This window comes from Neopsephotus bourkii, unplaced genomic scaffold, assembly GCF_033783945.1.
Source record: "Neopsephotus bourkii isolate Nb327-2 ecotype Australia unplaced genomic scaffold, CSIRO-AGI_Nbou_v1 NB_234, whole genome shotgun sequence".
Classification (NCBI taxonomy): Eukaryota; Metazoa; Chordata; class Aves; order Psittaciformes; family Psittacidae; genus Neopsephotus; species Neopsephotus bourkii.
In genome coordinates, this window is record NW_026900744.1 from 5,622,175 (window position 1) to 5,646,758 (window position 24,584).

The 24,584-nt window shown below is 55.2% G+C and overlaps 4 protein-coding genes across 5 annotated transcripts in view; 2 read left to right on the forward strand and 2 right to left on the reverse strand.

Annotated features, from left to right (window-relative positions):
- The window catches only part of ZSWIM5 (zinc finger SWIM-type containing 5), a 99,379-nt gene extending 90,577 nt beyond the window's left edge, over positions 1-8,802 (forward strand). The window contains exons 8-14 of the mRNA XM_061344945.1: positions 118-255; positions 699-959; positions 1,385-1,520; positions 3,091-3,248; positions 5,232-5,395; positions 5,673-5,754; positions 6,347-8,802. Coding sequence (XP_061200929.1) covers positions 118-255; positions 699-959; positions 1,385-1,520; positions 3,091-3,248; positions 5,232-5,395; positions 5,673-5,754; positions 6,347-7,209 — 1,802 coding nt within the window. The 3' untranslated portion in view covers positions 7,210-8,802. The remainder of the gene's footprint in view (positions 1-117; positions 256-698; positions 960-1,384; positions 1,521-3,090; positions 3,249-5,231; positions 5,396-5,672; positions 5,755-6,346) is intronic.
- Positions 1-24,584, reverse strand: part of AKR1A1 (aldo-keto reductase family 1 member A1) — a 455,840-nt gene that overhangs the window by 287,605 nt on the left and 143,651 nt on the right. The gene's annotated exons all lie outside the window — the stretch shown is intronic.
- Positions 9,689-13,534, reverse strand: UROD (uroporphyrinogen decarboxylase). Of its 2 annotated transcripts, none has more exons than XM_061344949.1 (10): positions 13,371-13,534; positions 12,073-12,185; positions 11,911-11,990; positions 11,650-11,712; positions 11,355-11,552; positions 10,946-11,107; positions 10,676-10,813; positions 10,461-10,561; positions 10,127-10,193; positions 9,689-9,966 (listed from the first exon to the last, which is right to left on the reverse strand). In XM_061344949.1, the coding sequence occupies exons 1-10, from the start codon at positions 13,430-13,432 to the stop codon at positions 9,802-9,804; spliced, it is 1,149 nt and encodes a 382-aa protein (XP_061200933.1). In that variant the 5' UTR covers positions 13,433-13,534; the 3' UTR covers positions 9,689-9,801. The 2 variants fall into 2 exon arrangements, with proteins under 2 accessions (XP_061200933.1, XP_061200932.1); XM_061344948.1 differs by lacking the exon at positions 13,371-13,534 and adding an exon at positions 13,241-13,345.
- On the forward strand, positions 13,583-23,786 carry HECTD3 (HECT domain E3 ubiquitin protein ligase 3). Its single transcript, XM_061344947.1, has 21 exons — positions 13,583-13,950; positions 14,045-14,205; positions 14,616-14,708; positions 14,985-15,120; positions 15,552-15,667; positions 15,885-15,998; positions 16,404-16,486; positions 16,846-17,011; positions 17,470-17,551; positions 18,492-18,674; positions 19,351-19,403; positions 19,721-19,785; positions 20,208-20,311; positions 20,646-20,765; positions 21,113-21,202; positions 21,566-21,772; positions 22,179-22,308; positions 22,751-22,825; positions 23,055-23,136; positions 23,258-23,329; positions 23,592-23,786. Exons 1-21 carry the CDS (start codon positions 13,624-13,626, stop codon positions 23,674-23,676), a joined length of 2,544 nt encoding a protein of 847 aa, XP_061200931.1. The 5' UTR covers positions 13,583-13,623; the 3' UTR covers positions 23,677-23,786.

Here is a 24,584-nt window from a genome sequence, read left to right on the forward strand (position 1 = left end):
CCCTAAGTCCAGGGTATGGGGTAAGAAAAGGCAGCTCTGGTCTCAGAGACTCCTGTGGGTGCAGAACCTGTCTTTAAATTCCTCACTCTTACAGTCTTCCTGTTCCATGTTTTGCAGAGCTGCTGCAGCGAGGAGCGACAACCATCACTAACTTGGAGGGCTGGGTAGGCCACCCTCTGAACCCCATCGGTTGCCTCTTTCTCACCCTGACTGAAGCTTGTAGATTAGAAGAGGAAAACTGCCTTGAAATTTCAGGTACCAAGCGCTCCTCCTGGCTCCTTCCTGGTGGCTGCTGCTGAACTGAGCCTTTGGGGCAGACTCTGGGCTAGGACTGGGGCTCAGGGCTCCTGGGCTCTGAATCCCCCCTCTCTGTGCCTTTGCAGGAGCAGTGAGGACAAGAGCTGCAGTGCAGAGAGCAGGAGTTAGTGGCCCTGAGGGTTTGTAGCCAAAGCAGAGCAGGAGAGCAGCTTAGCAGAGCTGGCCCATGGGAAGGCTCCGGTGTCAGATCCTGTTGCACATCTCAGGTCTTCTGCATCTCGTAGTGAGAGCAGGAAGGAGGGGGAAGCCCACGTCTCCCACAGGGAGCTTTTATCCATCATGGATGACTGAAGGCAGGCAGCAGAGAGGTGTGGGTCTTTGCTTCTGAAGTTGAGAGGGTTTTCTCTCTAACCCTGCTGCATCTCTTTCCCCTCTTCCAGATGCCGGGGACTCCAAACCACCAGTGTATCAACATGTGCCCGTTGCGACCAGCAGCCAGGACAGTGGCGAGTCCTACCTGTCCCTGGCCTTAGAGGTGGCCCTGATGGGGATGGGTCAGCAGAGAGTGATGCCTGAAGGTCTCTACGCCCAGGACAAGGTGTGCCGCAATGAGGAGCAGATCATTGCCCGGCTGCAGGACCTGGAGCTGGACCCAGTGCTGGTGCAGACCCTGCGGAAGCAGTGCATCTTGCTGCTGGAAGGTGGGGGCTTGGTCCATCCCGATGGCTTCTGTGTCTTAACTGAGTATTGGTAACACCTCCAGGGTGCCCTTTCCAAGGTTTATACCTGGCTGACCCAATCCTGGCTTCTGTAGGTGAGGCGCTGAGTCTGTAGGATGGTTGCTCTGCCCCATCTTCTGGCAAAGCAAGGGTTTGCTGACATCCCTGGAGTGATACCACCTCAGAGGCGCTATGGAGAGGGGTGCTAAGCACAGGGCCTTGGTTTCTGAGGGATTTTGACCTGAAAAGGTCTTTAGAAAATAAAAGAGCAGCTCTTTGCCCTGGATCCAGCTTGAGTAACACACCAAGGAGCTGCTGAGCAGATCCTCAAAGCTTTGGAATGGTGCAAACCCCAAATGCAGATCCTGCTGTGCTAGTTATGGCTGATGGGCTCTGCTTCTGCCTAGGTGGTCCCTTCAGCGGCCTGGGAGAAGTCATCCACCGTGAGAGCGTCCCCATGCACACCTTTGCCAAATACCTGTTCTCTGCCCTGCTGCCCCACGATGCAGACCTGGCGTACAAGCTGGCTTTGCGGGCCATGAGGTTGGTGCATGTTTGATTCTATCTCTGCCCCCCTTTTTGCCTCTCTCCTATGCTCTGATGGGAATCCAGGATGCTTTGCAATTGTAGAGCAGGGATGGAGTATAGGAAGGCTTGGGGCTTGCCATCCACCTGGGCACAGCAGCAATGCAAAGAGACTCCTGATCTCCATTTGGGTGTTCAAGCCCAATCCATAGGGATTTGCATGGGTCTGCTGGTCCAGCCCTCTGGCCAGCCCCTTGCCCCAGGCTGCTCCATCCTCTGCTGGGCAGGTCCCAGGCACACAGGCTGTTATCCCAGGACAGACAGGCAATGATTTGCCCCTGGCTCCAGGATGTCGCAGAGCCAGGCACAGTGCACAGTCACACTCTCTTCTCCATTAAAGCCCAGCATCATTTCTGGGCTTGGGGACACAGCCAATGCCAGGAGCTGCCCCATATCCTTTCCAGGTGTGTGACACACCTCAGACATCAGCCTGTGGACTGCAGTTTTTTGGCAGGGGATGGATGGGTCTAGAACAGGCTGGAACGTCCCAAATGAGTCAATGCTTTTGAAGGACAATCAACCCCAGAGCTGTCCTCTCCCTCCAACACCATTAGAAGTTCAGCTCAGAGCATCATCTTTCTTGTGACATTTCCTTGGCAAAATGGGCCATCTCTCCCTAAGACTTAGGGAAATTTGGAAATGCCCCTGTCCTGGGAAGAGCTGCTCAGGAGGACAACCAGACCTAACAAGTAGCCAAGGGGCTCTGCTGTGTCTGGGGCCATCAGACAGGAGCAGGACCGAGTGTCCATGGGGTGCACATTGTTCCCTTGTCATCTGTTAGAGCCTGTGCCGTGCTCACATCCAGCACTCTCTCTGTCGGGGTGTCTCTGACCTGGGCTGGGAAGGTTGGGCTTCTGCTGCCCCATGGGTACCCCAAGCCTGCACTCAAGGGCAGCAGAGATGGCTGGATGCCCTCCATGTCCAAGGGAACAAATGCCCTCCTGCGCACCTTGGCTGGCCATCACGTTAGTGACACCAGCACCAATTCAGGGCTTTAAGATCCAACATGGTTTTGTCACCGTGGCCGGCGATGTGAGACTCTTGCTCCCCTTCCTTCGGCTTCCTTCTCCCCCGGGTTTTCCAGGCTTTTGGATATCCCCTGCAAGAGCAGGTAACCTAACCCGTCTGCAGAGGCCCTGGGGAAATCTGCTGCTGCTTCTGATCATAACCGGGCATTTTAAGAAGAACCAGATGATAAAGGCAGGGGCTCTGCTGGGCACTCGGACATGAAAGGAGCAGGGAGGGAGGAGGGAATTTGCTTTCTGGTTGGTTTTTTTTTTAGGGCTTGTGCTTTTCCTTACAAGTTTATAAATCACTTCACGGATCATTCTCTTCCTTTCAAGTCAGCCTGAGATTGATCCCAATGCCCATGTGTTGAGCACGCAGCCTCGGGAGCCCCACACATGCACAGCAGCGGGATGCTTTCAAAGGCGTTGCTGCAGGCAGCCCCTGCCTCACCTCACCAGCTCCTTGGGGAGAAGAGGGCTAAGCTGGGGTCTGATGTTGCCTTCTCCTGTTTGCCCTTCAGGTTGCCCGTGCTGGAGACCACAGCCCCATCCGGCGATGTGACTCACCCCCATCACTTGGTCTCGGTGGTGCCCAGCAGGTACCCACGCTGGTTCACCCTGGGGCACCTGGAGTCGCAGCAGTGCGAGCTGGCCTCCACCATGCTCACAGCAGCCAAAGGTTGGTGGGGACCTTGAATCTGAACATGAACCTGGGGTAGGGGTGATGGGACAATACTGCACAAGGGCATCAAAGGGATTTTCCTGGAGTGAAGAGGGAGCTCCTGCTTCTGATCCCTCGAGTACTGGCAGAGTCCAGCTCAGTGCCCCTGGTACTGTCCCACGTAGAGCACAATAAGCTGGCCTCAGAGCAGCGCACCAGAGTCTGGGATCTCCAGGGCTCTTGTCCCAAAGGGCCCCAAGGCTCATATTCTGGCAGGGCAGGACAGGAGGCTCTGCAGAGGTGTAGGCAACCCTGCAGGGATGCCAACCACAGTGCTGCGGATCCTGGGTGATGGTGGACCATGCCTGTCCTACAGCATGATCAGCTGCCAGGTCAGGTAGTCCTGCCAGCCATGCTGGAGGTTCATGCCATGGTTTAGTTTGAAGCTGCTTATCCTTTTACCTCTGCTTTGTCTCTTTCTACCCTGTAGTAATGATCTTACACAGGTTGTAAGAGGGAGAATGCCTCCCTGTGCACCAAACCATGTGTGGCTTTCAGCAGGGCTGGAGATGGGGCCAGCTGTGCTGGGTGGGACACCTTGGTCCCAGCCACAGGGGACTCATAAAACACCTCCTCACTGGTCTCTCAGGCCTCTTTGGTCACTGCCCAGGCACAGTGATAAAGGCAAGCACAGGCTTTCATTAAACATCCAGCCTCACTGCCTTGGTATCTTCTTCCTCTTTGCTGCTTTTCCAGGGCTGATGTCCTGATGGAGAGCTTGTACCTGGTTTATCCTTTAGTTTCTTCTACCCATCCAGTGCCTAATGGGAAACAAGGTTTTAATGCCAGGGATGTAGGGCTGTTGGATTGTGTCTGTTTTTCCCACCATCCCCTTCTCCAGGTGTCATCCACCACGGCATGTCCCTGTGTCCTCAAGGCCTCTCTTGCCTATGCCCCCACAAACTGTTTTAGGGACGCAAGTGGCTGCTGTGGGTGGCAGGAGATACCTTTAGCTGTTTGTCACCCAATGTCTCTGTGTACCCAGGTGCAGCACTGGGTCCTTCAGACTGTTGTGTGTTACTTGGTTTTCTTTGTGTAAGGTTCATCTGCTTAATTTAGGACTATGAGAGCAGAAACATGAACCTGGAACAAAGCAGAGAGACCTAATATGACTTGTCAGTATCTCTGGCCTGCAGCCATGCCAAAGGTCCCTTTTCGCACTCTATGTCCCACAGGGTCTGACAGGAGGATTTCCCAGGCCAGATACAGCATCATGATACTAACGTGCCTTGACAGGTCCCTCTTCCAAGATCCTGCCCATTTCCCAATGCCATCACATACCCTTATAGCACCCATGGCTTCCAGTGACAGGAGACCCACAGCATCGCTGGGTGTTGTGCCAAGAACCCCCTTTTTTGGGGGTATCTCAGCCTCTCTCAGTTGTGAGAGCTGTGTATCTGACCTGGGACATCCAGGACCAAGTCACAGTGTACCTGGGTGGCCCTGGCCCAACCTTTGATAGCTTTGCAGAGGGAAGGGACTTCCTGATCAAGACAGTATGTGTACAGGAAGCAGCTTTTCTTCTTCTTCTTACTGTTTCTAAATGAAGAATGACCTTTCTGCAGCCATTCAGCACTGGGCATCTCCCCAAACCCCTCCTTTGTTGGGAAGAGTGTGCTTTACAGCTGTCAAACTTGAACCCAGGGTAGGACATCCAGGTGCCTGGAAATGTCTGCTAATGCTCCAGGATATGTCTGGGATCACTCAGGCTTGTTTGTTCTCTCTGTGAGAGGATGTTCTTGAGCGAGGATGGGTGCTGTAAGATGTGTCACCTCCCAGGGAGGACACTTCATTTTGCTGTTGGACTGCAGGGCCTGATCCAGCATCCCTGTGCATCCCTCTGCATGGGTGTCCAGAGGGGCTGAAGGGGCTGTTTAACCACTCGGGAGATGGAGCTTGGGGGGAGGCTGAGCCCATCTGATTGTTCTTGCCTGCACCCAGGGGACATGCTGCGCCTACGCACAGTGCTGGAGGCCATCCAGAAGAACATCCACTCCTCCTCCCTGATCTTCAAGCTGGCTCAGGATGCTTTCAAGATCGCCACGCCAGCCGACAGCAACTCGGACACAACGCTGCTCAACGTGGCGCTGGAGCTGGGACTCCAGGTATGGGGTGGCACTGGGAATGCTGGTGGCCCTTCTGCCCCGTGTGCTTTGGCAGTGGCGCTGGTGATGGTCTTCCACCAAGCAGGGTGTCTGCTGTGGAAGGAGTAAACTCCTCCCTGAGCAGGGGAGCTCAGCCCTGGGAGGCCCCTGTGCCTGATGCAGTTTGGGTGGAGGCGAGTCAGCACAGGGGAGCCAGGTGGGACAGAGGGGTCTTTGGGGAGCACCACTGTGTTGGGTGCCCTGGGGGGCAGCCAGTCACCCCGAATTTGCCTTGCAGGTGATGCGCATGACCCTGTCCACCCTCAACTGGCGGCGGCGGGAGATGGTGAGGTGGCTGGTGACGTGCGCTACCGAAGTGGGTGAGTGCCTTGCCGTACTAGGGGGACCCAGCCTGCATGCGATGGGAGGGACCCTAGGGTCATTCATAGCCCTGGGCATCTGAGCTCTTTTGGGCCTTCCACTTAGAGAATCACAGGACAGTTTGGGTTGGAAGGGACCTTAAAGCTCATCCAGTTCCAGCCCCCTGCCACGGGCAGGGATACCTTCCACTAGAGCAGGTAGCTCAAACCCTGTCCAACTTTGCCTTGAACACTGCCAGGGATGGGGCAGCCACAGCTTCTCTGGGTAGCCTGTGCCAGTGCGTCAGCACCCTGTGTAACTTGGATGCACCTAAGAGCTGGCAGAGATAGGGCCACAGCAGTGGCCAGGTATGGGGCTGGGACAGGTCCCCTGGACCTGGGTCAGGCCAGCGGTGTTTGCTGTGACCTGCAGCATGGCAGTGAAGGGTACCCTCTGCCTGTCCCCTTCTGCCCTGTCCCTGCTGGGTCAGAGGCAGCAGCTCAGCACTGCTGCAAGCTGGCTTTGCCATGGCTTTTGTCCTGGGACTTGGCGGAGCTCTGTGATCCGAGCCATGCTCCAGGGCTGTGCCGTGACCCCAGTGTTTCCTTGCAGGGGTGAGGGCCCTGGTGAGCATCCTGCAGAGCTGGTACTCGCTGTTCACTCCCACGGAAGCCACCAGCATTGTGGCGGCCACAGTGATGTCCCACAACACCATCCTGCGCCTGAGCCTGGACTACCCGCAGCGGGAAGAGCTGGCCAGCTGCGCCCGCACCCTGGCCCTGCAGTGTGCCATGAAGGACCCCCAGAACTGCGCCCTGTCCGCCCTGACCCTCTGCGAGAAGGACCACATCGCCTTCGAGACCGCCTACCAGATCGTCATCGACGCCGCCTCCACCGGCATGACCTACACCCAGCTCTTCACCATCGCCCGCTACATGGAGCACCGGGGCTACCCACTCCGGGCGTTCAAACTGGCCTCGTTGGCCATGACGCATCTCAACCTGGCCTACAACCAGGACACGCACCCAGCCATCAACGACGTGCTCTGGGCCTGCGCCTTGAGCCACTCTCTAGGCAAAAACGAGCTGGCGGCCATCATCCCACTGGTGGTGAAGAGCGTGCACTGTGCCACGGTGCTCTCGGACATCCTTCGCCGCTGCACCATGACGGCCCCAGGGCTGGCCGGCATTCCCGGCCGCAGGAACTCGGGAAAGCTGATGTCCACCGACAAAGCCCCGCTGCGGCAGCTGCTGGACGCAACGATAAGCGCCTACATCAACACCACTCACTCCCGGCTCACCCACATCAGCCCACGGCACTACGGGGAGTTCATCGAGTTCCTCAGCAAGGCCAGGGAGACCTTCCTCCTGGCGCAGGACGGGCACATACAGTTTGCCCAGTTCATTGACAATCTCAAACAAATCTATAAAGGCAAGAAAAAACTGATGCTGCTGGTGCGGGAGCGGTTTGGGTGAGCCCCGGCCCCTGCCATGCTCACTGGCAGGGTCCGGCCGCAGCAAGGGGACTCGGGAGAGAAGAAGGAAGGAAAGCAGAGATCACCTTCCCCCCATCGGCAGAGGCTGCTCTGTTCTGGTCTTTTTGTTTCTTTTTGTTTGTTGTTTGTTTTGTTTGTTTTCTGTTTTTATTTTCCTTTCTTGGATTTAACCATTTCACACGCTGAGAGGATCCAGAGATTCCTTGGGCACAAACCAAAAGGCAACCACGGGGAAAAAGGATGGTTCACTCAGCCCCCTGCCCTCCCTTGCCAATACCAAAAGCTAACCTGGAAATCTAATACCTCTTTCCTGAAGGAAGCGGTCGCTGGAGGGATCTGAAGGTTGCAAAGTGCAGAAATCGTTAAATTTACATGGGGAATTCAAAATAAATAGGAAAAGAGAAAAAAGTAAAGAAGAGCGAGCAAAGAAACCTGCGACATAGAACCTCATGCGTCACCAAAAGCGATGGCTTTGCAGAGTGCTTCTCCCGCCCGCCCGAGACATGCAAACTCCTCTATTTGTGAAGATACTTCAATAAAACAAGTTAAAGTAACTGTTCTCAGGGATTGCTTACTAAAAGTAACACAAAAAAAGAAAAAAAAAGCATTTATGATACTGTAAATACTATAGTATATGTGTCAATTATTAAATTGTAAAGTTATAATTATTTATAATTCTGTCTTTTATTTGGGGGATACTTGAAATTGTCATGGGCTGGGGCGATTATTTTTATTATTGCTATTATTATTATTGTTATTATTATTATTATAACTATTATTTAAAAAAAACCACACAAAACAAAAACCACAGACAAAAAGAGGAGGAGGCACGCGAACGTTTCTCAGGTCCCCACGGCATCGTCGGCAGCAAGAAGGGTGTGGGGGGAGGCGAAGGTCGACTCACAGCCCTGGGATGGATGGACGGACAGATGGATGGACAGAAGGAAGGAGGAGCAGCAGCTCAACGCTTGAGGACAGCGAAGGAAGGGGCTCGGGGGACGCTCGCTCGGACACACATGGATGCTGGGGATGGAGGACACGAGCCCATCACCTCGCACACGCCGTCTCCCACTGGCGCAGGGGTGCGAGGTGCTTGGGCAGGCAGGTGGGCACCAGGGCTGTTGGCTCCTGGGAGGGAGCAGGGGCAAGCAGTGTTTGGCTTCCCAGCTTTGTGGTGCAGCCAATGCTTGGTCCTTCCCGGCTTCGCCCCGTGCCAGGGGCAGACTTTCCAGTCCTGGGCTGGCAGCTGTTTGGTTTTGGTTCATTTCTTTGCCAGTGGGTCGGGACGGCTGGGGGGGCCAGGGCCGGTCTGGATGGTGACTTGTAGTTAGAGAATGTGGGCTAGATATCTGCTGTCTGGTTTGACTTTTACTTTTTTGGCAAGTGACTTGTGTCCGCGGTCTGGCCAGGAAACCAATTGTACTCGGTCTGTGTCGCCACCAAACTAGCGGTCTTCAACCAGTCTCTCTTTTTTTCCTCCTTTCTTTTCTTTTACTTTTTTGTTCTGCGTGCGTGTATGTGTGTGTGCGACCTTCATCTGATGTTTAATAATAAAAAGGGATGAACGTTACTGCCTGTATCTCTACTGCCTTTCTCTGAAGTTGGAGGGGTCACCGTGCTTGCTGGGTGGCCGGGTGTCTACAGGTCCCTGCCCAGCTTTTGGGACACTGCCCCATCCATGCCAGCTACAGCAGTGTTGGTGTCCACATCTTGATCCGTTCTACAGACAGCCTGGACCTCAGTGTGTGTGCTGCAGTGTGGGATGGGGTGGTATGGAATCGGAACTCGGGGTTCTTGGGTGCTGGCAGCAGGGTTACTGCTTCCCACGGGGTTTGCTGAGCCCCAGGCAGACTTTGCCCAAGGATCAGAGGAGATAGGGAGGGAAGAGATCTCCAGGACCAGTGGGATGGTCCCAAAGAGTCTCTGGGAGCTGGAGGAGGATTATGGCAGTGCTAGGGCCACAGTGTTTTTGCTGCGATCCCAGCCAGTGTGGCAGGGTGCTGGTGCTGGTACTGTCTGCAGGCTCCTGCCATGTGGTTGTCCCCTAGGTGAGTCCTGATGGGTCTCCCACTCACTAAATGATGCCCTGGTTTAATGCCATGTTGTCTATTCCCATGTGAGCAGTACAGTGGCATTGCTTATGCCAAGCCTGTGGCAGTGGTGTGTTATGAGCTCCTCTCCCCTGTCAGAGCTGAGTGCATCCATAGTGCCAAGAGATGCCTATTGTGCTCTGAGTTCACACCCTCTCTTGCCACCCCTTGGCACAATACTGTGCAGCCTGGCAGGGAGGCACATCCCCCCCCTACTTTGCTATCAACCCAGTTTCCCCATTCTGACCTGCAGGACAGGGCTCAGGGACTCCCCCTGTCCTCACATGCCCCACTGCCAGACTGCCATCACTGCCCCTCTCCTCCAGGGCTGTCCAATTCCCATCCCACCAGCCAGAGCCACACGGCTGCTGTGGAGAATGTGCTGGTTTAATGCTGCAGCCCAGCCTGGAGCCAGCCCTGTGACAACAGGCTACTTGAGGTGACTGTGCCCAAATCAGAGTCCTGTCCCCAGGCCCCCAGGCTCAGCTGTGCTTGTTGATGTGGCGGGAATGAGAGTGCACAGCCTCCACAAAGGCACCCACGTGCTCAGGGCTCATGTCAGGGTAGAGGCCATGGCCCAGGTTGGCAATGTAGCGTTGCGTCCCAAAACCCTCCAGCATCTTCTTCACCAGCTCACCAATCTTCTCCTGTAGGCACAGTAGGAAACCACTCATCAATCCCACCAGTCACCAGCCAGCCTGGGGGACTGCTGGGACACGAGCCAGCAATGCAGGTGGGGAAACTGAGACAGGAGGCCTTTAACACAGGCTAGAACTAACCCAGTTACTGGCAATGGCCACAGCTTACCTTGGGTGCATAGAGAGCACAGGGATCTAGGTTTCCTTGCAGGGTGACATCTTTCCCTATCTGTGCACTGCAGCAAAGAGGAAGCAGGTGAGTTGTTGCATGTGGTACAGAAACTGGGAGCAGCCAGGTGCCTGCAGCCCCCACCTCAGCACGCTTTAGGAGTCCTCAGTGCGGCCCCCTGTTTGCTACGAGCATCACACAGCATGGGAGCCCAACTATCCCCACTGCTGGACCAGCAGTCTCCAAGCCTGGGATGGCTCAGGTCAGAGGAAGAAGTGAGGGTACCCGGCCTAAGGTGCTGCCCAGGCACCTGAGTGCTTTGCTACAGACTTACCGAGCTTCCTGGGGCCTGATGGTCCAGTCGAGACCGACCACCTCATAACCAGCATGGGCCAGGTCACGCAGTGCATAGTGTGCATCTTTTGCAAAGATGATCTGGAGAGGGAGGAGATGGGCAGTAACTCTGCTGTGGGTCAGATAGATACCAAGGGTTGCGCCACGTCCAACAGCCCCCAGATGTCAGGGTCAATCCAGGCAGCCCCAACTCACCATGGGCACCAGGGGCAGCGCCTCCTCCTTCAGCTTGCTCTTGACACCCTGGGCGATGTCTCGGATGTAAGGCAGGGCAAAGTCCTGGAACTGCTCCGGGCCCAGGTGCCCTGCATGGGACTCAAATAGCTGGAGTGCCTGCCAGGAAAACGGGCATGGGAGAGCTGCACCTCAGCCCCTCCTCCTGCTTTCAGAAGCTGGACGGTCTCTGCTTCCCATCTCCATTCCCTGCCTTCCTGCCTGGCCCTGTCCCCATGCCCCAGGACTCACCTGCGCTCCAGCAGCCACCTGCCCCACCAGGTAGTCAGTGACGACATCAGCAAGCAGCCGCAGCAGTCGGTGGCTTGCCTCGGGGTGCCGGTAGAGCCAGCTCTTGGCCTTGGCCATTGTAGTGGAGCCACCACCTTCAATCATGTAGGACATGAGTGTCCACTGTGGGAAGAAGAGGAGTAAAGTGAGGACAGCGATGGAGGAAGACAGGAGGGGCTGGTCACAGTGCTGAAGGTAGGACCTCTGAGCACCCCAGAGCCTGGGGCACAGCTGCTCCTGCATTGACTGTCCCCTGTGTATGCACCCCTCTAGCAGCCACAGCTCTGGGGTGTCATGGCTAGTGTCACTTCAGAAGAAAGAGCAGAGAAGCCCAGATAGGAAAGCCACATGGAGGAGCCACATCACTTACAGGCGCCCCAGAGAAGCCGATGAGGGGTACCCTGCCCTCTAGGCTGTGTCGTGTCAGCGTTATGGCCTGGAAGACGTAACCCAGCTCTGCGGTCACATCCACCTTCTGTCGCAGCTTCAGCAGATCCTCCACCTCCTTCAGGGGCTCTGTGAACGTGGGTCCTTTGCCAGGGACCATGACAACCTCCATGCCCAGTGCCTGGGGACAGCGAAGAATGGAAGAAGCAGGAATGGGGTGGCCCTGAATCCAGCCCCTTTCCCAGGCACTGCTCCCCACCACTAGCTATGGCTCTCACCTGGGGTACCACCAAGATGTCAGAGAAGATGATGGCAGCATCCAAGGGAAATCGTCTGAGTGGCTGTGGATGGGAAGAAGCAGCATCAGTGAGGGGATGGGATACCCTCCCCCATGAAGACCTGAACAAGCACATGGGCAGCAGGGTCTCCAAGGGCTGCTAAACTTATTGGGGCCACGTGGGGTGACCGGAGCCAAGGTTACTCCCCATCCCCTTCTGGGTGGCGAGAGGGGACACACAGAATCCCCAGAGGATGCTCACCTGCAGCGTCAGCTCACAGCACAATTTGGGACTCCGGCAAGTGGCAAAGAAATCTTGCGCTGCCCGGGTCTCCCGAAACTCTGCAAAGGACCAGCATGAGCATTATGGGGTGCATGCTGGGCCACCCTTGCTGTGCCCCTCCATACCCCTCCACCCGCTCACCAGGCAGGTAGCGCCCAGCCTGCCGCATGCACCACACTGGGGTGTGCTCCGTCTCCTCCCCACGTGCTGCTCGCAGGAACGTGTCATTCTTCAGCTTGGGGAAACCCTTGGGGCTGTGGATGAAAGAGAAGGTGTGGGCTGTCACCTATGAGGGGTCTACGTGCCCTGCCAGATCCCCACTTCCTGGCTGGTGACTGCATGAAAGGGCTTGTGCCCAACAGTGACAAATGCTCCCCATCATGGTGCAGAGCCCTCTCCTGCTTGGGACTAGGGGGGCCTCCACAGGGAGAGGCAATACCCAGCCCAGGGGCCCATGAGATTAAGTTATCGTGGCCAGCAGTTGCTCCCGCCTGGAGAGATTTGGGTCCAGCCCTGCCACCGATGTCCCCAGCTCCTATCTGTGCTGTGCAGCCCATGGTGACAACCACGTGTCCCAGCCTCCCCCTGCAGTGCCTCCACTGAGGGGGTGCCGGCCTGCCATAGGGGTAGGACCCCAGGAAATATGGGGGGCGGCCAGCACCATCCTGCTGTGACCAGCCAGGACCACAGGGACAAAGCGCCCAAAACTTCCAGTGTGGGACCAGTTACTTCAGTGACTGCAGGACCCGTGGCCCTGCTGACCCATCCCAGGGCAGGATCAGTGTTCCCAGTGCCTCACTAGTGACTAAGCTCCACACCAGTGTCCCCAGTACAGGACCCCAATGCCAGAGCACCCGTATTCCCAGTGCCACACCAGTGTCCCCAGCACAGGACCCCAATGCCAGAGCACCCATACCCCTAGTGCCACACCAGTGTCCCCAGTACAGGACCCCAATGCCAGAGCACCCGTACCCCCAGTGCCACACCAGTGTCCCCAGCACACGACCCCAATGCCAGAGCACCCATACCCCCAGTGCCACACCAGTGTCCCCAGTACAGGACCCCAATGCCAGAGCACCCGTACCCCCAACGCCACACCAGTGTCCCCAGCACAGAACCCCAACGCCACACCAGTGTCCCCAGTACAGGACCCCAATGCCAGAGCACCATCCCCAGGGCCACACCAGTGTTCCCCGTGCAGACCCCACTGCCTGCCCCCCCTCACCGCACCAGAGGACCAGGGAGGGCGGCGGGGATGCGGACCCAGGCTCCCCCCGCCCCGTCGCCCTCCCTGCTCCCGGTTACTCACAGGAGCCGCTCGCCGTCCTCCATACTCCCGCGCTGTCCCCAGCTCCTCCGCGGCCTCCTGACGCGCCGCGCCCCGCCCCCGTCCCGCCCCGCTGGCACCGCCATCTTGCCGTAGTCCCGCCCCTCCGTACACCGCCATCTTGTCCCGCCCCCTTCGTACACCGCCATCCTGCCAGGCTTCCCGCTGCTCCATAAGCCGCCATCTTGCCCGTTCCTCCCTCCTCCCTACGCGGCACGGGCGCTGCCATCTTGCCCTACGTCCGCCCCGTTGGGCGCCGCCATCTTGCCTTGTCGGCGGGCGGGGTTTGCCGTAAACCCGCGAGTAGCGACCCCACCAGTGCGGGGCTCGGTCGCTGTCCCGCCGTGCACGGAGCCCGGTGCGCGATGCGTGCGGGCGGGGAAGCGCCGCACCAGGTGCTGGGCCGGCTGCGGTTCCTGCTGCAGTGCAGCGAGTGCTTCCGCCGCGCCCGGGCGCTGCCCGCCGCGCTCTGCTACGTGCCGCGGGAGGTGCAGTACAAGATCTGCAAGGACCCCACCGCCACCGCCGCCGCCGCCGCCCGCAGCCTGCTCAGCGTCTGGGACAGCCCGGGGCCGGCGAGGGGCGGTAAGCGGGCGGCGCGGGCCACCATCGAGGTGCGGAAGGGCGGCTGCCTCCGCGCCACCGGCGAGGAGTACTGCAACAGCGCCGGGCTCTGGGTCAAGCTCAGCAAGGTAACGGCGGGGCTGGGGGAGGCCCCCGCGGCCTGCGCTGCCTGCGGAGGGGCCCGTCCGCCCGCCCGCTGACGGGAGCCGCCCTTCCCCGCAGGAGCAGCTGGAGGAGTACCGGAGCGGCTGCGAGCTGGAGGAGGGCTGGGTGCTGGTGTGCAAGCACGCCGACGGCGGGGACCGGCTGGTGCCGGTGGATTCCACGGAGCGGATCCAGCGGCAGCAGCAGCTCTTCGGGGTGGACTACAAGCCCGTCATCAGGTGCGGGGTCTGGGTCGTCGTGTCTGGCTGTCCCGGGTCCCTTTGCACGGCAGAGCTGCAGGTGCTTTCCCTCCGTTCACGCAGGCCCAGCTGCAGGCTGTCTCGGTATACAGCCGTTCCTGCCGTGCACTGAGGAGCCCCGGTTTATTTGGCCACTTCTTCCATGGAAATGAGGCCATGGGGATGACAGATGTGGAGTTAACTGGGTTTGGCTCGGTAACTGCTCATCACCTGCCATTTGGGTTGTAAGAAGTGGAGATGGCTGGAAAGGAAAGGGTGGTGGATGAGGATGGAGTGAGTGATGGAGGATGGAGTGCGGTGGGGCTTTAAACTCAAGTCTTCCCCTTCCAGGTAGTTCACGCTCTTTCCCCTGGGATTTTCTCACTCCCCTCTTCTCTGGGTTGTTTCAGATGGGAGCAGGTGGTGGATCTGACGTACTCCCTGCGCCTCGGAGCGAAGCCCAAGCCCATGGAGCAGGATGAGGCTGCAGTAGAGAAGCTTCGGTATGAGCTGTGTCCCAGCTGCTGCTTCGGTTGGGTGCAAGGCAGTGTGTGTCGCAGGTTGCTCAGATAGCCGTCTCCTGCAGACCTTGGCAGAGACGGGGGAAGACAGGCAGTGAGGAGCGGCTCTGCTTGGCCATGTTTTGTTCTAGATAAGCCCGTACAAACAGAAAACAGGACTAGGCCATGGGAAGCAGAACATGGACCTGCCTTCGCTGACCTGCTAGCCTGGCTGCCCATGGTTCTCCTCCAGACCCATTAATCCCTTTTCCCTGGTAGGTTTGTGCCCCCAACATGGACTTATGAATGTGATGAAGACCTGGTGCATTTCCTGTATGATCACATTGGGAAGGAGGATGAGAACTTGGGCAGTGTCAAGCAGTATGTGGACAGCATCGATGTCTCATCCTACACAGTGAGTTAAAGGGACAAGGCTGTGTCAGCCCTGCTGTGCCATGGGGCTGGGGAGCATGGGGGGTGCTTGATGTGCTGAGCTGGGCTGTGTTTGAGGATGTGGGAGAGAGGCCTGGGGAGCAACATGCAGCATAGTGTGTAATGTGGCCCTGGGAAGGGCTGTGGTTTCAGAAGCAAACGCTGATATTAGCTGCAAAGCTGATTTTAGGGAGGGTTTGATATTCTGCGTTGCATGTGTGACCCCCGAGCACCTTGGAGAGTCAGGCCCAGTGTCTTGTGTGCTCTGTATTCCCTGTGTCTAGCCACAGCCCAGCAAAGGGAACAGGTCAGTTTGATGCCCTCTGGCTCCAAGATTCATGACAAAAGTAATAATTTAAAGGAAGTTAATCCTGCCCCCATGTGATCTTCTTCTCATTTACTGCCCTCTTCCAGGAGGACTTCAATGTGTCATGCTTGACCGACAGCCATGCGGACACGTACTGGGAGAGTGACGGGTCCCAGGGCCAGCACTGGGTGCGGCTCAACATGAAGAAAGGCACCATTGTCAAGTGAGGCACCTCTCCATCATGGCCCAAATTCCCCTGCACTCCCTGTCTCCCAGGCCTTTCTCTGGCTCTGAGCTTGAACAGGTCTTACCATTATCACAGGTGCCTGGGGATCCCAGCACCAGCTGCTGTACTTGATGACAAGTGTGACCAGGCAATGGGGGAGAGCAGTGGTGGGTGTTCAGAGGCAGCTGCCTTCATTTCATGCTTCCCTTTGCAGGAAGCTCCTGCTGACAGTGGATACCACTGATGAGAACTTCATGCCCAAGCGGGTTGCTGTGTATGGAGGCGAGGGAGACAATCTGAAGAAACTGAATGATGTCGGCATTGATGAGTGAGTGGCTGGAAGTGGAGAGTATAGTGTGGCCTTTGCAGGGGCTGGGAGATGCAGGACACCCCGACCCTAAACAGTCATGCCAGCACCAGCCTGGCTTAAAAAACCTAGAGCTTTGGGACAGGCATTGTCTATCTGAGCTGCAAGTTCACTCTGCCTACAGTAGCAGACAGCACAGTCATCAGGGCTGTCCTGATCCAATTATGGGACCCATTGGGATCGTGTCATGGGGACCTGGGGCACCAGCAGGTTCAGGCATTCAGCATAGGCTGTGTTGTAGGCAACTGGGTCCGTGTTTCTGCCACAGACATCCATTTCAAAACATACAAACCCTCTTCCCTTACAAATGGCCTGTGGTTTTTGGCAGGATGGGTGAGGGAGCAGCCCTCTGTGCTGTGTTTGCAGGAGCTACATTGGGGACGTGTGCATCCTTGAAGACATGACAACACACCTGCCTGTCATTGAGATCCGGATTGTGGAGTGCAGAGGTAGGGCTGGGTGTTAAAAGCCTCATCCATAATGTATGTGTAAGATGCTATACATTAATTTTGTTCCTGTGGTTTGTACATGGCTCGGTGGGCTGTTTCAGATGAGATGCAGAAGAACCATGTGAAGCTCCAGCGGGACCTGAAGGCTTGCAGGCTCTCAGCTTTCACCCTGTCTTTCTCTGCTTTCAGTTCATTTCCCTTTTTTCTGTAAATGCCCCACTTCTTCACAGAGATATTTCAGACACTCAGTGCTTAGCCCCAGAGCTGGTCGCATTCCCAGTGCTTTTACTCACAGAACTCCATGCTGGAAGGCTTGCTTTCTCATTGTCTCAGTGTATCATCCGTGGTCTTCTTGGCAGATGATGGGATTGATGTTCGCCTCCGAGGCATCAAAATCAAATCCTCCCGACAGAGGGACTTGGGGCTCAGTGCTGACATGTTCCAGCTGCCCAATTTAGTGCGTTACCCTCGCCTAGAAGGGACAGACCCTGACCTGCTGTACCGCCGGGCTGTGCTCATTCAAAGGTACTGTATGGGGGGGGCAGACAAGTGGGGTGGTGTTGCCTGCGGGGATTGGTGCTGCCTCCATCACAACCATGGCTAGAGGCTGTAAAGCCCCTTGGGACGGGGATCCTGGGCCCTGGATTAAATAGCAGAGCCATTTGGGAACAAAGTGGACTCTCTGGGATAACTCCCCTGTGCTTTCAGAGGAGTTTTGCAGCTCAAGTTCAGTGTCTTGTGTGTTTCAATTGCAGTATATCTGTGTGGTGTGTGGGGCAGGTGTGCACATAATCCCTTGCAAGGGGTACAAGATGCCTGCAGTGCCCAGAGAGTGGGAATTCGGTACTGAAGACTCTGTGATAGAAAAGACTATGCTGGGTTGGGTTTGGATCAGCTGTTACTTTTCAGCTTGTGGCTGGTCTGCAATAGGCTTGTGCATATCTCTGGCCCTCCTGTGTTGCAGTATCTTCTTTGGGATTTAGGTTCATCAAGCTCCTGGACAGTGTCCTGCATCACCTGGTGCCAGCCTGGGACCACACTGTTGGGACATTCAGCAAACTCAAGGTGAGAGATTTCCTCTGTGTCCTGTGGGGCCTCAGTCTGGCAGGGTGATTGTGCTTGGGCTGTGGGAAGAGAGGCAGTCAATGCTTGTTGCCTTTTGAGCAGCTCCAGGGAGATGTGTGTCTGGGCTCAGTTCATTAAAGCTGTGAGAGGTGATATTGTTTAGAGGCTAGTTTCCTGCTAAAATGCTGATGTGGAAACATACAGCTATGGGCTAACAAGTAGAATCAAACAAGAGCACTTCATCCTCAAAAGGATTTTGAGCAGCCCAGCAGCACTGGGCATGTGAGTTGGACACACATCCTCTCTGAGATCTCAGCCCAGGACACTCTGTTCCTGAGCTTGCTGCCAGCAGCTTTGGGCTGGCTGTGTCCAAACAGCAAGGCTTTCACCAGTAAATTCTTTCTGCCTTTAATAAGCTTTTGATTTCCATCTTTCTCATAAGACTGGGTTCGTCGCTCCAGGCATCTGTTTTCCTTACATCCTCTCCCAGAATATATGCCAGACATTACTGGGGTAGCCCCATTCTGTGCGTTTCCAGGCCTGATGTCAGAACGGACTGTAATTCCTGTGCAGGCTCAATACAGGATCCAGAGCATTTGATGATTCTTGTTTGTTTAGAGGAGCTTGCTTTGGTTACAGATAGGATGAATAGCAAGACAGATGTTCTGGTGAGAACGAGGGTGAAGGAATGTTCAGGCAACACTGGAATGTGAGCAACACATGATGACTGATGGAGAGAAGACTGAGCTTAGTATCTCCCTTAAGCCAGAAAGCAGAACCATTCAGAGGCAGAAGTGGGGCAAATACTGTCAAGGAGAATGTGTCTGTGTGTATGAAAGGCAGTGGCCCTGGGAAGGAGAGAGACCTGGCAGTGCAGTAGCTTCAATAGGCAGTAGGTGACACTGAGCACTTCTGATGTTTTGGACATACCTGTTGGCAGCATATCAAGCAGTTCTTGCTGCTGTCCAAGAGGCGCACAGCTCTCATTACCCAGTGTCTGAAGGACTCGGAGACCAGCAAGCCTAACTTCATGCCACGGCTCTATATTAACCGACGCCTGGCTATGGAGCACCGAGACAACCCTGCCCTGGACCCCAGCTGCAAGAACGCTGTCTTCACCCAGGTACCGTGCCTCCTGGGAGGGTCCCTGCTGCTCTGGGGAGAGTGGGGCATCCTAAAACTAAGATGAGCCATGTAGAGATGGGTGAAAGGGGACAACGTAGAGCTGGAGATACCTAGAGTCCTTAAGGCCTCTTCACGTGTTTCGTAGGGTCTACAATTACATGTGCTGATGATCCCATATCCAGGAATAACATCTAAGAGGGATTTGGGTCTTCTAAGTTGAAATCTCTATCCTGGATGCTCTCTGTGGCATGTTGCTAATGCAGAGCATAACCATCTCCTTACACTGAAAGGGCAGCAAATAATTCTTGTGTGGCAACAGTAATGCAGCTGCATGCAGTTCTGTATCATGGTTTTACAGCAATGATGATTTTCCTATTGTCATTCTGCCCCCATCTCCAAAAGATCTATTGCTCTGTGTGTGCATAAACAGCCTAGACTGCTGTGAGGCTTAATGTGTATTTGATGTACCTCTGAGACCAGAAAGCGCCATACAGTGCTTAGCACTGTAATTATTGTTCCATTTCCAATAATGAAGGGCTCCTGGACCATTTAGAGATCAGCTTTGGTTACTATTTAAAGGTTTGGGGCAAACCAGATTTCTTGAGTTTCCTGCCTTCATCTGGCACCAGTTCCCCTGGAGAGGGGATACCAGCCTTGATCTCTGCTTGTTGCAGGTGTATGAAGGCCTGAAACCCTCGGACAAGTTTGAAAAGCCTCTAGATTATAGGTAAGCATGGGGGAGGGAGGGGATCATGCAGTGCTGGGAGCAATGTCCAGCAGGCTGTTTGGGAAACCTGTGTCCCCCCCTGTGCTCTGGAGAAGGTTTGCAAAGGCAGGAGCCGGCTCAGCCATGGGATCATGGCCTATTTCCCAGGGTGTCACCTCCCTACTGAAGATGCAGCTATCTCTGGAGATTGAGATCTTGTCCCGTCCTAAGCTCAGACTGGTTCACTCTAGTCTCCTGCTGACCCTGCTGTGCCTGCTGCCTCCCCAGCATCTCCTTGGCTTTGAGCAGCTCCTCAGGCCATGCCTGGTTCTCCACAGGTGGCCATTGCGTTATGACCAGTGGTGGGAGTGCAAATTCATCGCAGAGGGCATCATTGACCAAGGTAAGGGCTGTGTGAGGCAAGGGCTCCCTGAAGCAGAGGCAGAGGTTGATGGAGTGACTTGCTATAGGAGCTCTCATTTGCTCCCAATGTTACTGCCCATTGAGGAGAGAGGGAAGGCGGGTTGCCTTGTCCCGCCACCCCGGCCATGTCCTGGATGAGGAGAGCTGCTTGCTGGAATGGGGACCAGACCTCCATTAGTCATTAACAGCAGCTTTGACAGTGCTCCCTCTGGCTCTCCTCCACAGGCCAGGCAGGGATGTTACTTATCCTGTTTCCTCTGGTGCCATAAAACTCCGACGGGAGCCTTCTGCTCAGCACGGGGCAGGATTGGACCAGAATTCCTCATCTTTGTTCCATAACTCTGAGGATCAGCAAAATGAGATGTTCACATCACTAAAAATGCCCTTCTTTTGGGGTTGCAGGTGGTGGTTTTCGGGACAGTCTGGCAGACATGTCGGAGGAGCTGTGTCCCAGCTCGGCAGACACCCCTGTGCCTCTGCCCTTCTTTGTGCGCACATCCAACCAGGTGCTGTGGATTGGGGTATTTGATGGAAATCTTTTCATGCCTGGCAATGCAGTGCTGCCCCTGTCCCCCTGCATGCCAGGGAGGTTCCTACTTTCGCTGATCTGAGGCTTTTCCTTGGGAAGGGTTGGGTAGACTGCTTTGTGACATCTCATTTTAGGATATGCTGACAGGGGCCTGGATACTTGTCTCTGACAAGGAATATTGCCAAGGAGGATGGGGTTGTTTAGCCCACTTCCATTGTGACAAGTGCCCAGAGGCAACGCAGAAACTGAGTTTGTGGTGCTTCATGCTGTGCTGAGATAGTGACTTGGAGTTTTGCCTCTCCCTTCTGTAGGGTAATGGTACTGGAGAAGCCAGGGACATGTACGTCCCCAACCCTTCCTGTAAAGACTTCCCAAAGTATGAGTGGATCGGGCAGATCATGGGAGCAGCCCTGAGGGGCAAGGAGTTTCTGGTAAGCCTTCAATCCGATCCCTGCGTGGAGGTTTACTGCAAAGGGAATTTTTATCCCCCTTCTGCATCCTGTCCAACAGGAGCATGGGAGAGCTCTGTGATCACACTGGGAGAAAAGGTGCTTGGCAGGATCTGGGGCCAAGAGGTTAAGAAAGCTCACAGCCTGAGTTTTGGGAGATGCTGCTGGGGACTTGGGAGAGGTGTCTGATCTCTGCTCAGCTATGATGAGCTCTGCATGTGACGGGGGGATCAGGGAATCTCCTTTGTGTCTTCACTGTTGAGCCCTATATCCATTTTGGGGAATGTCTCCTTTCACACAAACTTAGCAGAATCCATGCTCTTCTTCAGGTCCTGGCTCTTCCTGGTTTTGTATGGAAACAACTAACAGGGGAGGAGGTCAGCTGGAGCAAAGACTTCCCTGCTGTGGACTCTGTACTGGTGAGCGGAACTGGGAGGCTGTGCCTATCGTATTCCTTGTGGCACTCAGCAAGATGGTGCTTTGTGTCCCTGTCCTCATGTTGTACTTGCTTCCTCCTGTTGTGTGCCAAAGAAACATGCACCAAAAGGGCACTCCTATCAGATGCGTTTAATGCATCTGATAGCTAATACAGAGATGCTGACTACTGCTGCAAACGTGCGATGTCCCAGGGCCTGCTAAACAGCTCTAGGGCAGCATATCCCAAATTGTGCTCCTGTCAGAGTCCCTGTAGCTCTTGTCTGGGAAGGGAGGAGATGGGGACTCGGGCACACCGCTGCCCACCGGTCTTCCCTCTAACAATCACTCATCCGGGGACTGGGCAGGTAAAACTCCTGGAGGTGATGGAAGTTATGGACAGAGACACCTTTGAGTTCAAATTTGGGAATGAGCTGACCTACACGACGGTGCTGAGTGACCAACGCATGGTGGAGCTGATCCCCAATGGCAGCAACACCGTGGTGCGCTATGAGGACCGCAAGGAGTTCATCCGCCTGGTGCAGAAGGCTCGACTGGAGGAGAGCAAGGAGCAGGTAATGCTGTGCTATAGCATCAGTGTGTCACTGAGGTCTGAGAGACACACACACAACCTCCTCTTCTGCTCCCCAAATCTGTTTTGAGTAAAAAGCATTGTAGTTAGTGACCCTGTGCTCATTAGTGCAATTGTAGGCAATTCTTTTGGTTGAGGTCCTGGAGTCCGTGGAGTTGTTGAGAAGCAAATGGGCTTGTAGCAGCATGGGAGACAGGGTTTTATTCCCAGTCTGACACAGGTTTCCTGAATAAACTGGAGTGCATCTCAGATCCTCTTCCCTTCTTCAGGCTCCTTGGAGCATTTGCTGTGAGCAGTCTCCTGGCTTGCATCCAGTCGAGTCCCTAGGCTCAAACGTGAGCCAGGGAAATGGACAAGACATGGTGCTTACCTGCCCTTTCTCCTTTCAGATCATGGCCATGCAGGCTGGGCTGCTGAAGGTGGTGCCCCAAGCTGTCCTTGACCTCCTCACCTGGCAGGAGCTGGAGAAAAAAGTCTGTGGAGACCCTGAAGTCACAGTTGATGCCTTGAAGAAGCTCAGTAAGTGAAAGGCTCTACTGAAAACTCCCTGAAAACAAGACTGTCTTTGCTCTGAGCTGGGACAAGCAGAGGTGTGGGAGGCTGATCTTAGCCCTTATTGCAAGTATGAATGTGGCCTTGTATGCTTCTTATCTTAAGCTGAGTGCTGATGAGGGCAGGGGTGTCCCTTGTCTCCATGCTGGGCCTCAGAGTCCAGGCTGGAGCATCCTTAGGCTGCCAGTATCTGAGCCTCTGTGGAGTTGAGACATGGAGCTGGATACACTTTGTGGGAGGAGCCTGACTGCATGTGTCCCTCACACCTTGGGTCTATGTTCACACCCTGCAGGCACCTAGAAGTTTCTTCCTGTGCTGGCATAAGACCCCTGGGTGAGCAGGGGGAGCTGCTCTGGCTTATCCAGGAGGAGTTTGGTTCTTTAATAAACTTCTGTATCCTTTCTGCCAGCCCGGTTTGAGGACTTTGAGCCGCTGGACACCCGTGTTCAGTACTTCTGGGAAGCACTCAACAACTTCACCAATGGTGAGTAATTTGCTCTGGCCCCATATATCTTGTGCCATGACAGACCCTGCATGCTGGCTGGGAACGAGGGGGACAAAGCCACCCTCATAGCTGCCTGGGGAACAGATGGGAGCCAGGGAGAACAAGCAGCTGGGCTGAAGGATCTGCTAGCACTGGGGATACTTGGAAGTGGCTGTACTCCATCCGCATCCCTCTAGGGTCTGCTGATGTCTTTGTTTTCCCTTCACAGAGGATCGCAGCCGCTTCCTCAGATTTGTCACTGGCAGAAGCCGCCTTCCAGCACGGATCTACATCTATCCAGACAAAATGGGGTGAGTTCATTCTTCTGTAGATTGCAAGGCTGACAGGTCCCACACCAGAGGGATGTGTGGTCTGGCCTCCTCTGTGTTGCTGGCCTGATGGTCCTGACCAGGTTATCACCTTCTTCCCAAGCTCTGAGACGACAGATGCTTTGCCAGAGTCATCCACCTGTTCCAGCACCCTCTTCTTGCCCAACTATGCCACGTAAGTTTTGGTGCTTCCCTACATCCAGGGGTCTGTGTCTCTGGGCTCCTTTCTTAACCTTGGTGCTGACCCATAGAGTCCCATTGCTTAGCCACATTTATGTCCCTGTGCCTGTACCATCTAGCTGCTGTGATTTTCCTTGTGAGTGGCTGGTGAAGAGTAGCCTCCATCTCAGAAAGCATCTTGTCTTCTCCACTGGCAAAGGATCAATGGCAACTCCTCCTTGTCTTTTCTTTCTTCCCCTTCCTCCTGCTATCCCTAGTGCCAAGGTATGTGAAGAGAAGTTGCGCTATGCTGCCTATAACTGCGTGGCCATTGACACAGATATGAGTCCGTGGGAAGAGTGATGTTGCAGCCTGACTGAGCAACATGGACAATTGTTCAACGAAAATGAGCAGTGGGAAGAGCTCCCTTGTCACCCCAGGATGTGTATATATAATAAACATATGGGCATGAAGCCTTGGCTTCCAGCAGAAGTAACCAGCACCTCTTTGGACATGGAGGTTTGGCTCTTCAGCAGCGTGGGAGCTAGCTTGGAGTGTAAATGATTTCAGTAATGAGACCCTGGTCCAGCCCTCATACATCAGGAAGGTCTGATAGGATTTTGTAATGAGTTTCTTCTCCATTTGTCCCCTTTGCTGCCCCACAACTCTTGCTCCTCCCAGGCTGTGCTCTGCTCCAAACAGAAGTGGGGTAGAGCCACAAAGCTGCATGGTGGGTTATAGCACAGGACAGAGAAGTGTGAGCTGCTGCTGAGATGACAGGGATGCTCAGCGATGCTCAGTGTGTCCTAGCCTGATGTCTTAACTGCATTCCGTTGCCTCATTCCTGCTGTCACCTGACGTCAATGGAAATGAGCATTCATCTAGGTACACAAGAAACGGGGCAGGCTGGTGGCAGATGCTGCAGGGGTGCCTCTGGCCACGAGGTGTCATGACAGACCTGTACAGCAGGACTGCGACTGCTGTCAGGAAAGGGCTCCCATGATTTTACAGCGCACAAAATCACAGTTCTGTGACCACCCGTGCTTCCCTTTACCCCTTGCATAGCAGAGACTGCAGGAAGTGGGAACTGTCTGCTGCCCTCCTGCTCCATAACCTTCAGTTCCACATCCAGCACGCTGGTGGCCTAGCAGCTGTTCTCCCAGGCTCTTTTGAGCCTTAGTTTCCCCTTAAAAGCCAGTGTTACAACTAATCTGTTCTAATTCTCATGGAGATGTGCAGGGAGGCCAACCTCTCTCCTCATACAGCAGGGG